Below are 18,312 nucleotides of genomic sequence, written 5' to 3'. Positions count from 1 at the left end.
TTAAATAAAGGAGATGCTTTAAGCCAATGAATGACCTTGGTAGATATGAAATCAATGATTTGCTCCTTGGATCTTTCAGAACCCTAGAGGATCCTATTTGTTTCTTTCTTCCCAGATTGACCACAAAACAGCTGCTCTTGTTGCTTCACCCTTCTTCTTTGGAGGTCTAAAGAAGTTTGGATCAAAGAGTCTTACTACATCTGAAGGAGGGGTCCACCTGTGTCCAAAGAGAGAAGAAAACCAATTCCAAACAAAGGATACAAAAGGACAGGATATAAATAAGTGTGTAATTGTTGAAGTGACACATGAACTACGTCTGCTTGATCCCTAAATGGGTATGTAGGCGGCCTAGTGCATAAGTCCAACCACAACATAAAAAAAGTACTTACTCTTGGCCCACAAGAGTATAAACTGTGTATGAATGAAATAAACTCAATTTTAATTTAGTCTATGATACCATCACCCAAAGGCACTTAAAGAATTATTTAGGGTGAAAAGCTTCACCCTATAGTGCCTTAAGAATGAATACATAACAATGATTCCTTCTTTTTGGTCTCTATTGTGATATCCTCATTTGATATCCATAAAGACATTAATAAGCTCTCAACTGATCTCTGCTATCAAATCTACAATTGATCTCTTTTACGAGACCAAAAGTTGACCTTTCATCAAAACCATTATAAATCCATTTTCAAATAATTAAATCCGAAGTTGATCTCTTTTATTTAAAAGATCAAAAGTGTTTTCCTTTCATCAAAATATTATCCCTTTTGTGACCAACTAAAGATAACTATCAAGTTTCCTAAAATGGATCTCCTTTATGAGATCATTAAAATCTGAAATTAATCTCTTTATGAGACTATTAAATCTTCAAATATGAAGATGATCAATTAGAACCATCATCAAGTGGTTAAACTTTATGAAATTGATCTCTCTTATTCCCTCTTTATGAGGTCCAACTCATTCCCATTGTCAAAACAAAAAATAAAAAATAAAAAATTCAAATCTGAAATTAATCTCTTTTGTGAGATTAAAAGCCTGAAATTTATCAAAACATTCTTCTATACTTTTTCATCTTGGGATCAAACTAATCTTCAATGAGGTCAACTTGACCTTATCTCTTTATGAGATCAAAATGATTCTCAAGTAAAAAAAAATGTGTTTTTTTTTAAACTGATTTCTTTATGAGATCAATCTAATCTTCAAACATTTTGATATAATCTCCTCATGAGATCAAAGCAACCTTTAAATCCTTCCCTCTTTATGAGGTCAATATTTCAAATCTGAAATTGAGGACATATCAGCCTAAGGCCAAGGTAGTCTTCAATAGGGTCAACTTGACCTAATCTCTTTATGAGATCAAGGTAGTCTTCAATAAGGTCAACTTGACCTAATCTCTTTATGAAATCAAGATAATCTTCAATGAGGTCAACTTAACCTAATCTCCTTATGAGATCAAAATGATTTTCAAGTAAATGTGTATTTTTTGAAACTGATTTCTTTATGAGATCAATCTAATCTTCAAACATGTTGATATGATCTCCTCATGAGATCAAGGCAACCTCTAAATCCTTCACTCTTTATGAGATCAAAATTTAAAATCTGAAATTGAGAACATATCGGCCTAAGACCAAGGAAGTCTCCAATTAGGTCTACTTGAGAAATCAAAATGTTTTTCAAATAAAAGAAAATCTCCTAAAATTGATTTCTGTAGTCCTCAAATATTTTGATATAATCTCTCTTATGATATCAGTTTAACATGATGGGTAAATTTCATTCAAACTTTAATCTAGAATTGATCTAAGAAGGATGAAACAGATATGTATGAGATCAAGTTTCCTTTTGCTTTAATGAGATCGGAGGTGAAATTGATCCCTATAATGAGATCACTATCGAAAAAAGAGGGGATCACATGTGAAAAGTCCTTAATCAAAAGATCATCAGTACTAAAAGAAGTTTTAGTACTAAAACCAGAATGAACATACCTAAAAAAAGGAGAGAGAGATCTTAATTTGCTAAGAAGATAGCAAAGTGTTGGCAAAGCTGTTAATTATTTTTGACAACCAAAACATAGGCTGTGTTCAAAATAAGATCCACAAATCAGAATTATTTTTCATCTGATATGCTGATGCGGCACTGCAAACCTTGGCTTTAATAAACAGCAGATGCACTGTTTCAGCAGACATGCTGATGCAGTAATTACACTGTGAATCTTGGCTTTAATAAATAGCAGATACCCTGTTTCAGAAGACATGCTGATGCAGTAATTACACTGTGAATCTTGGCTTTAATAAACAGCAAATACGCTGTTTTAGCAGACATACTGCGAAAATGGCTTGAAAAAAAAACCAGTAGATATGCTGTTTCAGCAGATATGCTGATGTGATACTGCAAACTTGGCTTTAAATAAACAGCAGATACGCTGTTTCAGCAGACATGCTGATGCAGTGATTATACTGCAATTATCCATTAAGGAAGCAAGTGAAGCTTTCTCTTGATAGCAAACCTGGTTAGGGTTTTCTCTCCTCAAGAGAAGAGAAAAAAATCTCTTTGTTCGTCCACCACTTCAGAAAACAAAGAAAACTTACTTTGTTTAATCGCAGATTTTGAAGAGAAGACAAAAAGTCTCTCTTGTTGAAAGATTTCAGCAGCTCCTTGACTTGAATACTAAAAGAGAGGTTTCCCTTTCTCTCATAAACCATGGAGAGCTTGTGTAAAAAACAAAAAAAGAAAAGAAAAAATAGAGGCTGGATTGCCAGCCCATGTCTTTTATAGCCAAAAGCAGTCTTGCAGTCCTAATGTGATTAGGATTGTTCATTAGGGTTAACAACAAAGGCTGGGACGTGCAGCCCACTTAACAGCTTTATAACAACTCATTTATGGGCTTTTTTTAAAGCTTAAATAAGAAACTTTATAATGGCCCACCTACAACTATTAGTTGGGCCCAAGTACACAGACTTAATTAGCCCATTTAGTGGCTTCACAATAGGACATACGTGGGTCTCATAACAACTCATGATACAGCAGCCCATTTAGGTCCATTAAGTTTAAGCCCAAGCTTCCTTAAATAAATTAAGAGGCTGGGACCACTTCTAAAAGGGGGGTTAAATGCAAAGAAAGTAGAAACCCAAGCCCTCTTAAATACATTAAGAGGTTGGGACCACTTCTAAAAGGGGGTTAAATGCAAAGAAAGTATAAACCCAAGCCCTCTTAAATACAGTAAGAGGTTGGGATCACTTCTAAAAGGGAGTTAAATAAAAAGAAAATGTAATCTAAACCCTCTTAAACATATAGAAGGAAAATATAATCCCAAAACCTTAATAAGCTTTCAAATTCTGCCCCTTATAATATTTCTAATTCAAATTGACCACTAATACCCTTAAGGGCCCACCTGATGTTTAATTAAAATTATTCATCAAATAAAACAAAGTAAAAAAATAAAAAAAATAAAAAGGGAGCAAATCACATCCATCTTTGATGCTATATAAAAAGAAAAAAAAAAAAGAAACCTAGACTAGAGGCACAATGGGGTCTTTGTAACTTAAGGTTTCCGGTGTAAAATCCTATTTAGATTAGGACTCTTCTCTTCCAAGCCCGAAAAAAAAACTAATTACATGATTATTTTAAAAAAATCCTATTAAAGCCAGGATTCCTCCACGAATCCTACTTAAATCATGACTCTTATTTTATGAGCCTACAAAATAATTATCTTGGTAAAAAATAAATCGGGATCAAGATTTAAGGGTGGATCAAAGATAATTTGATAAAATCAAAAAGTCCTACTTCAACCAGGACTCTTTCAACTATGGAAATCTGTGATTAACCCTCAAATACTCAAATCAAATCAGTAACATCAAGCATAATGAAATCGGGAGTCCTAGTTGCACTAGGACTTCTCAATTTAACAAGATGAATAACTATAAAGCCTCATCAAATCAATCAAATAATTAGATTATATCAGATTTTGTCTAACGAAAGATATCGCAAGAGTCCTAATCATACTAGGACTCTTCCAATTTTGGCTCAATTCTTTTCTGATGATATAATTTTCATAAATTTTGACTTTAACTGCTTATTTGAGCCTTGTACGCCCATATTCTAGGATTATAGGCCCATAGTGCTCAAGGGGGCACTGTTGAAGGCATTTTTTTAATCCAAATAATATTTATATAAATTATAACTCAAATAAGTGGATTGGCTAGTCTGCTAGACAAATCATCAAAACTATAGAAAAGTATCCCGTATGGGAGTTCCCTCTCTTTAAGTGGGAGGGACAGGTGTTCTTCACCTAGGAGGAGGAGGTAGTTACATAATTACCCCACTCCCTATTTAAGCCCCCTTAAGGGGAAGCTAGAACAGAGACACTTATCGGGGAAAATTATCTCAAGAGATCCTTAAGAAAAGCAAAGATAAAGAGAGAAGAAAAGAGAAGTGCTCAAGAGAAGGTAGGGAAGGAAAAGTCTCACTAATATAGGTAGAAAAAGGAAAGTCCTCTCTGTGAATACTTCCAATATATGTTTTCTGCTATGTATCCTTCTTTCTCTCTCTTTTATTTTAACTTTGGAGAAAGGAAATAAACCATCTACAATCAAGTGCCTCTACTTGGTTGATTATGGTCCCTCATGACAACGTTAGGGATTAAACCATCTACAGCCTAATTCTCAAGGGCTGATTATGGTTCCCTTCAAGCGAAATGAAGAGTAGAGGGATAAAAATCGTCTACAATCAAATATTTGGTTTGATTGACCATGGTGCCTTTTTTGTATGCAAAAATCCAAGGATTAAGGCTATCTATAGTCAGAATTCCATCTGATTGACTACAGGTTATTGTGAAGAAAGGAGTGAGAAGGAAATTTTCTTTGTATCAAAAAGAAAAGAGAAATGTATTTTTGTATATATTTCTCAATTGTATTTTCTTTTTCCTTCTTCTCATTCTTGTACACTTGATGTAAAAGAAACACAAATGAAAAGTTCTTTTTAAGTACCCTATTGTTCTTTTCTTTTGTTCTATGCATTCATTTCTCCAAGTCAGAATCAAAAGGTGTTCTCTACTTTCTTGTGGAGATGTAATTAAGGGGAACAATCCGTATGATTCCCTGAATGGGCCTTACCCAAAATAATAAAAACTCAATCACTTGATTGAGTGAATTATGTTGCATGAGAATTTATTAAAATTTTCACACCAACACCCCCTCAGAAGGATGGCTATAAAAAGGAATTAACTCTACAAAGGTGACATCCATGGAGACAAATTGGGTGCCACTAATGGGATCAAAACAACAATACCCTTTCTGTGTGGAGGCATAACCAAGGAAGATACACTTTTGAGCCTTGGGGTCAAACTTGTGTCTTTTGGAACTGGGAATGTGGACATAACAAGTGCAACCAAAGACCCTCAAAGGAATGGAGAAAATCTCAACATCAGGAAAGAGGACTCCAAAAGGAGATTTTAACCCTAAGACTCGAGAAGGCGTGCGGTTAACAAGGTAAGTAGTTGTTAAAACTGCATCACCCCAAAACTTCACAAGAACATGGGTAGCAAAAAGAATGCTCTTTGCAACTTCCGCAATGTGTCTGTTTTTCCTTTCCACTACTACATTTTGTTGTGGAGTGCGGGTACAAGAACTCTAATGAATAACCCCAAACTTCTCAAGATAGGAGGTAAGGTCCTTCTCAAAATATTCTTTAGCATTGTATGACTGGAATATTTTGATGCAGGTATTAAACTGAGTGAGTATGTGTTCATGGAACTATTGCACAAGTTTAGGCACTTCAACCTGAGAGGTCATAAGGTAAATCCAAGTATATCGTGAAAAATCATCAATAAACAGGATAAAATATTTATAGCCACCCATACACGGTATATGGTAAGGCCCCCACACATCAGAGTGAACAATATTAAAAGGAATAGTTGATCTTTTATTACTTGAAGGATAAGTGCTCTTATCCTGGAAACAACTGACTCGGTAGACTAATTCCTTTAAATAACTCAAACAACTTACTCAATGAAGAAAAGGACAAATGACCCAAACGACTATGACATAACATAATACGACTAGTGGACTCTGAAACAAATGCGGTTCTCTTAGGTTGTACTTGGCTCTGCTCAGGCATGTCTAACAGATAGATCCCATTCGCCTCATGGTCACTCCCAATCACCTTCTGAGATTCCATGTCCTAAAAAACACAATATGAAGGAAAAAAAAAGGTTGCACTACAATTTAGGGATTTAGTCAAATTGCTAGCTGAAAGCAAATTGGTATTAAGTTTAGGTACATGAAAAACAAATGATAAGTCAGGGCATTAGAGGTCTTAATGTTTCCCTTTCTCATGATAGGGGTTAGGGAGCCATCAGCAAGGGATATCTTATCCCAACCAGAAAGAAGTTGGTAAGAGGTGAATAACTATGAAACACTGGTCATATGGTCAAAAGCACCAAAACCAATTATCCAAGGGATTTTATAGTACTTGAGATAGAAGCATGATGTGCAATGGCATGAATACCTGAGTGAGCATATGTAGAGGAAGGAATAGTCTCTGAAGGAGTTGTAGCAGTGGACTCCAAGTGATTGATGATTCGGTCATACTTCTCATATTCAGCCCTGGCTGCAAGCTGTTCTCCCATTGACTTCTCTCCACCCTGTCTTTGTTCACCTTGTGAAGAGGTGGCTACATTTGCATTTCCACCTTTTCCAGTTTCAACCCTTTTTCCACCATTTTCTTTCTTGAATCTGGTAAGAATGAGCTCTGGGTGCAGCTTCCAACATGTGTTTTAGTGTGTTTAGGCTTCTTGCATTATTCATAGATAACATCTTTCTTCCTAGTGCTAACCTTCGGCTTCATCCCCGCATTAGCATAGCGATCAACTTGCAGTTCAACAGATTGAACCTATCTTCTGCTCTCCTCACTGCTCACCATAGCATATGCCTGATACAAAGTCACCACATCCTTTGCTAAAATATTCTGCCTCACAATATCGTACTCTGAGTTGAGTCCAATGAAGAATTCAAAGACTCAATTTCTCTCCACCAATCTCCTATATGTTTCTGCATCCTTTGTGCAACCCCAAACAACAGTTTCCATCAGATCAAGATTATTCACATCATGCTTCAATTTGTAGGCCCGAGCAACATTAAGCTTTTGGGAATAGGTCTCTGTGACACTATCCCACACTTCTTTTGCAGTTTCCTTCCACAAGTAGTGTTGACTAATATGTGGTTGCATAGAATTCACTAACCAACCCACTACTATGTAATTTTCTTGCATCCATCTTTCATAGGTAGGATCATCCTCCTCCGGTTTATTCTTGCTCCCATTATATAACCTTGTTTTCCTCTACTATACACATGTATCTTAATAGATTGAGACCAAGCTAAATAATTGGTCCCATTTAGCTTCATAGTAGTCACAGCCCCAAAAAGATTCTCCATTGACCCCTCATGTCCAAACTCGAAATTTGTGGAATATTTGGTCTCTCCTCCAGTTTGATCCATTGAGTAAACAGATGCAAACGAAAATCAAATTAGGGCTTTACTAGGCTAGATTTACTGTTTTAAGCAAAGAACAACCTCTCAACCCCCCAAAATTAGGGTTTCACAGGATCTTGCGAGATGGAGTGAAAGAGAGAAACTTCAACCGCCCCTTCCAAGGGGCTCCAGAATTCAATCCAATCAAAACCGCCCCTAATAAAAATCAAAAGGATTACCTCTGATCCCCAAGCGCCTGGTTCAAACTGTCTCTACAACCTGTAACAAGGTTTCTCTAGTTATCTAGGGTTTTTGGGAAAATCTCCTAGAACCTGCCCTAGGCTTCAATTAAGGATGAAAAGCCTCCACAAACTCTCCGAAAACCTTCCTAACTAGGTTGCATAAGTAGCTGATTGATCAACCGATCAGTTCTCCATACACTATGTATGGGCAAAGAAAGGAAAAAAAAAAGTCAAAAGTGAGAACCCGCTCTTATGCCAAGTTGAAAATTACACCGACGGTAATTCAGTAAATGCAAGAAAAGAAGAAAAGAGAGAAAAGAAGAATTTGAACCTCTCTCTCTAGCCCCCTTTAATCACTTTTTATTAATGGGGCGGCCAACACTAAAGAAATAATTAAAGAAAATACAAGAAGGTCCATAACTAAGGCCCAAAACTAAGAACATAACTTTTAAACACTATTAAAAAGAAATAAAGAACACTAGGGCCCATTCGGCCCATTCTCACTACAATATATATGCGATGACATGGCACGGTCTGAACCGTTCGACCCGGCCGGTCAAACCGGTGACCCGCAACCCAGAGGCAAAAACGGTTTGGCCTCCGGGTTGATTTTTAAAACATTGCAATTTAGTCCTCTATAATATTAGGATTTGGTAAATATAAATTTCAAATAATTTCTAAAATGACTGTCAAATCACTACATTTCGTGCTCATTGTGATGTATGTACAAGCATCATAGAGAGAAGACCATATAATATTTATTTATTTTTTTAATATGGGTCTTTAGTCCCTTTACCTTTTATGTGCTAATACAGTCATTATATTATACAAAAATGCTCTGATAATAGCAATACAGCCTCCTTGGAGTTTTACTCATGGTTATTAACAAATAGTTGATAACATCTCACAACCAAAATTCTTTTTTGTATCCCTTTTTTTTTCCTTCCAATGTCCAGGATACATCCACAAACTTATTTGGTCAATTTGGTTTTTGCCTTCTTTGCAGTGTTAGTTGGACCCCTTCCTTTTTGCTGAAGAGATATGTCTTAACAGGGATCCGTAATGGGCCACATGAGCCTTTTATTGCTGATGCTGTGGATTTTGTTGTTTCCCAGGTAAAATTGATAATATGTTTAATTTAGGCCACCAAGTTTTATTAGTAATTATTTTAACTTCTTGAAGCAACCTACTTGAATCATAGTATACTTGTTAATGCATTAAAACATACATGTATATGTCAACTTGTAACTCACTTTTCTTCTTCTTGGTAACACATGTTTCTGATCCACCTTGAACCTACTCGATGCTCAATAGGGCATATAAATTTGAATATCAAGTTATCAGTATTTTTTAGTCGCTACATATCCCCACCAGAAAGAAAAGTTAGCCATTATCTTTCAATTCTTTTGCCTTAGCCATTGCATTTTACCTTTATATTGTTAGCAGAACCTTCGGAATTTACTTGAGAGGTTAATGTTTTCTGGTATTTGGCTTCTACTGTAACAGGTTGAAACACTCTCAAGAGAGGACTTGGCCTCAAGGTTAACTTTAACTGTGGATGCTGCTTCAGTTGGACCTCTCTTGCTTTCAGATTCATTTATTACTATAATGGATGTATGAAACCTGACTTCTGGTGCCATGTTTCTGGTTTGCAAGTATCTATTTCATGTTTATTTAGAGAAAAGAAAAGTTATTCTGAATATGCAGTTCCCAAGGCTTTAACTGGAAAATTCAGAAATTAGGTGGTTGGACTCAAATAGGTGAACCATAAGCTCTAAAAAAATAAAAAAGGGTAAAATTCTAATAAAGTGACATAAAAACAACCTAATCTTTAACAGCTAATGTAATACACATTCAGCTTCACAGTTTTTGTATGCCTTTCTATTTCTATCCCGTGCTTCGATGAAGGATCTCAACAATGATGCATGGAGCAGAGGTTTGGGCAGATGAGAAATATGTCCAAAAACTGAGTGTAGGAGAATTGGTATTGCCCACAACAGGCCTCATTCTATATTCCAACTTCTGACATCAAATCTTGAGAACCTCCTGATATTTTGCGGTGTTGGACAGGTTATTCAGGGTTGTATATTGTTTATTATCACTCACATCTCCACCATTTACTGAAACTTCTGAAAACCAAACCCTTCCTTTTAGCGCTGACATTCACAGAAAACACAGATGGAGAATCATTCTGATCTTTATTCTGTTGCTCAGCTATTTTAATGCAAGAGTAATCCTTCACAGCCTTCCTTTTGAATACCCTCTTAAAATTCTTAAATGGACCCACCCCACATAGACCACCTTTTAGACAAGAAAATTTTTTGTAAAGGCACCAATTTCTGATTTTTCTGGCACTTCATCTGTCTCCCAGGATTGATGCTTTTGTCCTTCCCACATGACTCCAAGCTCTGCATCATCTCTTTGAATGGTATTTCTTCTACAACCCAAGTCAATCCCCATTTTACCAACAGAAGCTTCATAGCATATTTCCTCATTGGACCATCCCTCTTTGTATCATTGATTTTATGGACATCCTTCTTTTCTACAACTCTATGCTGTTTGGTACCGAACCTGATTCCAAGGTTGAATCTTTTTTTCTTTTTTTTTTTTTTGATAAATGAGAGATTTTATTAGGGAATTCCAAGGTTGAATCTTCTGACATATGACCAATATCAAGGTTTAAAGTATTAATACATCAACACAGATCAGTTTTCCATGTTACTGGCATGCAGCACAAGTAGAATGAATGGAGGTTTTGATCACAGTCTGATATAGACCTGATACAGGCCAATACTGTGAGCATATCAGCCAATACTTCTTATTTTATTTGTAGCATTCCTATCATTAACTTTATTTAAATGCAAGTTTATCTCACCTCATTAATTCCTATATTTATGCCATTATTTTCTCTCATTATCTTAGTAGTTTACACCTCACATAACTATCAAAGTTTGTGGTTAATAGTTGGCATCCCTCTGAATGCAGAGTTGTGGGATCAAACCTGCGTAACTGCAGGCTCTCTGCGGTAATGTCAGTGGAGCTCACGTGCACCCTGCTCTGTCCCCACCCCTTAGTTCCTTGTGATGTCATACCCAAATATTAAAAAAAAAAAAGAAAAGAAACTATCAAAATATGTGTTTCTTATGTGTATTTGCTCTGTTTATAGTCATCTAAGACTCAAATTTAGTATCATTGATGTATTTTTTGGGATTTATTTGACTTTCCCTAGTGTATCCATGTGTGTGTGAATTTTTCGGTCCACCGTATCCATGCATATCCCAATACATCTCTCAAAGTTGCTTTCTTTACATTGCCAATACTTCGAACCTTGACCAGTGTTGCTATCTTCCATACCCCCATCATAACTGTTTTGCATAAAGTATTTCTCCCTTCCACCACTTTCAGCCCTATAACCCACTTTTAACCTCAGCCAAATGATTGCTCTTAACCTCTTTTTGTAGTTTCACCAGGCTATTATCACTCTCAGTTTGAATCCTTCTTCACTAATCACTTCACCTTCACAAGGTAAAGATCCAGACCTGCCATCCACACCCCTGCAAATCTCATTGAAATAAAAAATCAGATTGGTTGTTGGCCTCACCTTTCTCCAAGATCACAACATCCTTGTTCTTGTCAAAGCTAAACTTGACTTCACTGTACACCTTTTCTCTCCCCTCAAAATGTACCCTGGCATTATTCACATCCTTAACCTTGGCCTTTAAATCATTGTTCCCCCGTACCAACCTTTCAACTTGTACTCTGAAATTTTGAACTTGGATTTGTGTCTCTTCTATGATCAAATCTTTGTTCTGGTTGAAAGATCTCTCATTCTTCAGCGTTATTCCCACCAATGTCAAGCTGGTTGGGGCAAATACCCAGTTATCACCCAAATATAATCGTCCTGATCCCCTGTATCTTCATCATCTTTATTGTCCCTCTTGTTGTATAACATCATTTGATTTCCCATAACCCTACTCACATGTGCCTGTCACTTGGCGATACCTTCATTCTTCTCCCCCCCGTTAATCCCCATGCCATCCTCCACCTCATAATCCCATCTTTCTTCCTTCTACTACTATTAATACCTCTCCCAAATCAAATCATCGGCTAATATGTAATGTAACAAAGCACGTTCCATCCTTCCACATACCACCCATGTACTGATCTCTATTAAAACTCTCTTCCACAGGCTACTACTATTAATACCTCTCCTCCCAAATCAAATCATCTGCTAATATGTAATGTAACAAAGCACGTTCCATCCTTCCACATACCACCCATGTACTGATCTCTATTAAAACTCTCTTCCACAGGCTCTCTTTTGTCTGTGGCAATTACCTATCAGGCAAGGCCTTTTAATACCATGGCAAATTCAAAGTTCTGCACCAAAAGAGAGGGAAAAAAATCTGAAAGATGTTTAGTCATGGAACTGACTGAGGTAATAAAAATGCAATCTTATAATGAACACAAATACATCTATATAAATATCTGAAAAAAATAAAAATTAAGAAACATAGCCAAACCACTCTCAAGTCTCAAGCCTTGTTGGGTTGGTAGTCTGATTCCGATTTCTAAAGTTTAAGTGGTATAAAATTTAGCTTTCAGTGGCTTGTGGTTTGATGGTCAGGTGGTCATTAATCACTCAATCTGGGAAGACTATTGGTATACTATGAGTCTATGACTAGTTCAGAAAGCATTCTGGTGCAGTGTTTAGTGATAGTAACAACCAACCAATAAAAAAAGTACAGTAACAAGCAATGTTTGCTTGTAGACAAATGATTCTTGTGCCATTCCACAACAATTGAAATGTTTGCTTTCCATCTTTTAGAGTTTGCTGCAGATTGTTCCTTTTATTGGAGATTTACTGGAATATGAAAGAGCAAGTATTGAGATGATGTTTCAGTTGGTTGATGACTAGTGGCTCATAATCCTTCTTTTGTAGACAAATGATTATTGTGGCATTCCACAACAATTGAAAGATCAACTAAGTGAGAGGTATCATGGGGCAAGACGAGCATATCTGAAGACGGGAGGTGATTTTCCTTTTCTCTCACGCCCGGATGAGGTTAACCTACACATCCAGGTATGGTGTAAAATTGCTAATGCAATTACATTCTTGGTTCATATTTGACAGTATATGTGTTTCTCAACTGGAACAATGTTACAGTTACATCTGAGGCGTGTTGGAGTTGAAGCCAGCCCAGACTTGGTTCCAGGTGCCCCAAAGGGTGGCAGTGGTGGGAGTCCTAGTGGAAAGTACGATGAAGGTGCCGATGACTCCCAAAATGATGATATAGGAGGCGGTGCTAGCTCTAATGCAGAAGATAATTTGCCCCCGAAATCAGAAAATGGAGATTCCCATCATCTGAACGACCAGCCCTTCAATACTGCAAACATTAGCTTCATGAGTTCAGAAGAACATTTAATGTCTCTCCTGATAGCTCATACAGTCATGGATATCGTGAAAATTGAGACCATTCTCTTACCTACCCAGGCATTATCAACTTTTTTTCTGTTGCCATATCATGTTGGGGCCATGTACGTTACTTAAGCTAAGTCTAGACTATCTTGTAACATGGAACAAGTGCGTGCCAATGTTTTTATGAGTTTGTAGACTAATGGACATTGATCATTTTATTCGTGCAACTGCCTTGACTGGCTTTAGTCTGGCTGGTATAATTTCAAGGTCTTCTGTGATTTATTTCTGTACAAGTGTAATGTTTATCAATTTCTTCTATTTATCCATGGAATGACTATTTAAAAGAAAGCTGGGTGTGAAAGAAATAAACATATCTAGCCTTAAGTGGACATGTATGTTTTGGTGGTGGTGGCTGTACTGATATTTGATGCTTTACCTCGGCAGAAACAGGATGAATTTCCTAGACGCGAGGAGTTATTCAATAATACATCATGACATGGAGAAAGAGAATAACAACAAAATGGGTTTGTTTGAAACTTTGAAAATTGTAGCATATATCATCATCAATCAAGGGTTGGCTACCTGAATTTTGTTTAACTATTCCTTGCTCTTCAATGCCATATCCATTGTTAAATCATGAGTGCTTAAATCATATCTTGTCAACTTCCACCCATGTCCTTCTTGTCTTCCCTGGTAGCCTTTCAGTTCCTAAAACTTGTAACAATCACTTATGAAAATCGTATGTTGTCTATGCAATTGTAATATGCACAGCAGAATAAAATTCTCCCACATTTTGTTTTAGGGTTGTTTGATTATTACGGTTCATCTGGATGGCTTGTTGCTTTATCTTTTAGTAGATAAGGACATAAAGTGCCATTAGTAACCAATCAGAGGTAAACACGTCCGGTAATGATATGAATTGCTGGCATGTTTTATTTCTAAATTGGGTGTTATTAGATACTGTTTATACCATATGTAAACCGATTAAATTCGCTGTTGAAACACTGAATTTGCTGAGCTAGCACCTCCCTCTGGACTCTAGTCAGCAGTCAGAACCGTAATTTGCTGTGAAGCTTCAATAAGACACCAATGCTCGTTAAATCCGGCTATCCCAACCCAATTCAGTCTCAGTGCCTGGTCTGTGTCAATGCAGTTTGGATTTTGGGTCTTTTGAATTGGGCTTGTATTCTATTAGAAAGCATTACATAAGGAATAAAGGATATTATAGTCAATTAATTACTTCAAATCTATATCTATACTACTTATAAAAGAGCAAATGCCCATTCTTTCTAGAATTTTTATTAGACATTTTTACCCTATTGTGTAAGCATACAATGGTATAAAGAGGGCATATGTCTTTACTCACTTCAGAAACTGTCCATTTGTAACCGTTCAAAAACTGTCAAGGTGTTGTGACCATGAGATACTGTTTAGAAACTGCCCACTTAATACCTTGATTAATTTTGGGGTAAATGAATTATAAAAAGTGACCATAAATTATAAATAGTTGTCTTAGAGATATTGTCATGTGCAAAGGCACACATACATTTACTAGTAGGATAAAAAAAGTGAAACTACAAAAGAAAAAGGTGTTCATGGTTTGGTTAACTGAAGGCTTATTTTTGAAACCAAACTAGTACTATCAATTTTTGGAAAACTGATAACCGAAATCAAATTGAAATCCATCGGTTAACTGTTTGATTAGTTTGGTTAATGGTTTTCCGGTTTTTATATTTATACTATATATTATAAATAAATATATAATTAAAAAACTAGAAATACATATAAAATATTATATTTTAAATAATAAATAATATATATATATATGAAAAATATATAATATATAGAAATATATGTATACTAGTTGGTTCAATTAATCATTGGTTTTTTTCTATTGGTAACCAAAACTCAACCGGTACCTTCGGTTTTTTAAAATATCAAACCAAACGAGTAGTTCGGTTAACCAGAATTTTCGATTTGATCTCATTGGTTCGGTTCGGTTTTTCAGTTTTTATCACTCACCCCTAATTAGAAAGCGTTACATAAGGATATTATAGTCAATTAATTACTTCAAATAGGATAAAAAAAGTAAAACTACAAAAGAAAAAGGTGATTCGATTGGATCATGGGTTCTAATAGATTAAATCAAGGTTCCACATTGTTTCAATTAAAGCAAATTAAATTTAATCTTTTTTATAATTTCATCAAGATGATTCACCCGGCATTGGCACAATGATTGGGTTGCTCCGTTGTAACCTGGGTGACTAGGGTTCAAATCTTGGAAACAGCCTCTCTTTATGTGACCCAGCATTGGCGAGAGCCTCACGCACTGGGCTGCCCTTTATCAAGATGATCCACATAGTTCGTTTCAATAATATTTAAATATATATTGATAAAAATATGATGCTAGAAAGATATGATGTTTGAAAATCTTTGACCAATCAAAACCCTAATGAATCTCTCTCTCTCTCTCTCTCTCCTTATTTTTCTTTATTTTCTTTGCTTATTTATTCTCTCCATCGCTGCAACCTAATAAGTTGTTGGTCAAGTTTTTGTCATGCTTCTCTACTTGGGCATTTGTCACGAACCCACTAATAGGCTCATTGGTCAAAGTAACTAGAGAAACTTAGGGGAGTCATTGGGGCTGATAAGGTCAGTTGTTGAGATTTTAGTGGAGAAATATTTGCATTGGGTCAGTTAAGAGTTAAGTTTAAGTAGTTGGGTCATGTTGCGAAGTTACGTAGAGAGTTGTTGAATTGAGTAGGATACATGGGTTAATGTTGGGGCCAAGATTTTAGGAACTAGTTTCAGAGTATTTAAGTTGTATTTTTCTTCTCAATTAACACATTATGAGAATTATCTTTTATAATTGAGATTTTTATCTCTTGGAGGTCTTCGTCTCCCTTGAAGTAGACGGAATTTAGGTTACGTCCTATCCGAGAATGTAACAAATAGTATCAGAGCTGGTTATGCTTTCCGGTTTTGAGCACCGGCTTGCACAACTGCAAGGAAAGATCCAATTGTTAGCCATTAACCAACAGCGGATGATGGACTAGATGAATCACATGGTCAAAAGTTTATTGGCAAGATTAGACCGATTCGAGTCTTCACAAACATAGGAAAAAGGTGAAGTGGTTCACCCTTGCCGCAACCATGAGCGTGCTACTATTTCAGTCATGGAGATTGAAGGAGCAGTTGCTACGGTAATTACCAACAGTGGGAAGAACTTGTTGCTGGATCGGTCTTTCACAGGGTTTATTCATAAACCTTCAATTGTAGCAAGATTTTCACAAGACAACAACGTGGAGTTGAATTGCAATAACAGAAGCTTTCTAAATATGAACATTATCAAGTTCTTTAATCCTCGAAAACACCGTTCACACTTCACATCCATGGGACAACGTGTTCTTTGCCCTTCCTCTTTACAATGGATTTTGTTGAGATCCAAAGGCTGACTGGCTGCTTTCTTTGCCTACCTCTTTACATTGACTATTACATTGGTGTTTTTTTTTTTTTTCTTTTTTAAGGACGAGTGCAACCAGAAACCTAAGGCTGCATTTGTTTGCAGTGTAAAATGTCACCTTCGACTCAGTTTTGTAGGCGTTTGGATGGAGGTTTGGTTTGCACTGTCAATCGATGTAAAAAAACATCACTTAGTGTGAAGTTTTACATCGATTGTCGATATAAAAACTACACTAATAAATACATTTTTCAATACTCACTTTTTTTCAACGATCTATTTTTTCAAATGGTTCAGTGTGAAAGTCTATCAATGGAGTCTTACTTATGAGATTTACACTCCAAACAAATGCAGTCTAAATGTAAAATGGCAAATCTAATATGGGTAAATGCAAGTGCAATCAGAGGTGTCATTCCCCAAGCTTTGGGCAAGTTTTTGTGACAATAGACAATGCTTACGTTGGATCGGAGCTGCCTTTTTCAGTCATATTCACGGGAGGGATAAACTCATTGCTCTGGGAACTTGTCATCGCAATTGGAGCATTCAATCTTCCTTCCTACGACATTGATTTGTTCTCATGCCAGGGAAGGCCCAAAGGTTTTTAAGAGAAAGGTTTTTTAAGAGAAATGGGCAATGAAAAGAAAATACCAAAAGTTTTGATGGATATATTGATAATTTAACATATTTTGTTATTTGACTTAACGACTAACGACTAAGGGGGCTTTTGTTGCAAAAAAAATATAGGGTCCTTTACAACTGACCCCATAGTATAAGGTGATCTTTGTAAATTACCCTTTATTTTATGAATAATAATATCATGATTAACTTTTATTTAATATCTAAATATGATCTAATTCATCCAAATCCAATATAAATATGAATATTATAGGACTCTAAACTGAGTCTGGATCTCCTGCCCACAACACATTACCCCCCCGTGAATTGGGAACATCTCCCTCTACATAATACTATGCGGATGATGAGATGTTTTACATAATACTATGCAAGGTTCTCATGGGCAGGAGATCCGGACTCCTCTAAACTTGCATCTAATTGTATCAAAGTCATTAGATAGAATCATCTTAGAATATATTTATTTATTGTTGGTAACCTACAACTGCCCTAGCTTGATCTCAACGACTCAAAATGACCATCGCAATACCGGGGGTAGGTATGTTCAATAAGTAGCTTAGAAACAAATGAAAGACTATTGTATCGGATTTTGATGTTGCTCTAGATCTATAGATTTTGTTTTTGTTATGTTTAAAGGCTTGGGTCTTATTGTTTCTATTAGTGGTGTTCATTACTTGGTTTAGACCATCAAACCGAATCAAAACAGATTGAAAATTGACAAATTGATTTGGTTTGAACTCTAAAACAGTTTGGTTCAATTTGGGAAAGTTGTAAAATTTGGTTTCTCGGTTTGGTTTTCTGAATTCAGAAACTAGACCATAAGACCAAACGATAATAAAAGTTTGATTTAAGCCCATTAAAATGGTCCAAAGTGTGATTTCTATACTAAAGTGTTTCACTTAATTTTATCTGAGAACTGAAATTTGTTAGACCGCAATTTACTGATTTGATTTGATTCGAGTTGAGATTTCTCCAAACCGGGCCGACCCGGTAGGAGCCTACCACATGGGTCTCATCCCCATTAGAATGGGCGCAGATTAGTAGGGTTTGTTAACGGCTTCCAATATAAACCCGAAACATCGTTTGTTTTTA

The 18,312-nt window shown here is 36.1% G+C and overlaps 1 protein-coding gene across 3 annotated transcripts in view; it reads left to right on the top strand.

Annotated features, from left to right (window-relative positions):
* The window catches only part of LOC148861963 (uncharacterized), a 59,859-nt gene extending 46,384 nt beyond the window's left edge, over window positions 1-13,475 (top strand). For all 3 annotated transcript variants that reach the window (XM_088984335.1, XM_088984336.1, XM_088984334.1), the window contains 4 exons: window positions 8,715-8,823; window positions 9,215-9,322; window positions 12,651-12,791; window positions 12,876-13,475. In XM_088984335.1, coding sequence (XP_088840461.1) covers window positions 8,715-8,823; window positions 9,215-9,322; window positions 12,651-12,791; window positions 12,876-13,259 — 742 coding nt within the window. In that variant the 3' untranslated portion in view covers window positions 13,260-13,475. The remainder of the gene's footprint in view (window positions 1-8,714; window positions 8,824-9,214; window positions 9,323-12,650; window positions 12,792-12,875) is intronic.
* The last annotated feature ends 4,837 nt before the right edge of the window (window positions 13,476-18,312 follow it).

This window comes from Nelumbo lutea, chromosome 4, assembly GCF_056320005.1.
Source record: "Nelumbo lutea isolate HS-2025 chromosome 4, American lotus-T2T, whole genome shotgun sequence".
In the NCBI taxonomy this organism is placed as follows: domain Eukaryota; kingdom Viridiplantae; phylum Streptophyta; class Magnoliopsida; order Proteales; family Nelumbonaceae; genus Nelumbo; species Nelumbo lutea.
This window is presented reverse-complemented; position numbering and strand designations above follow the sequence as displayed.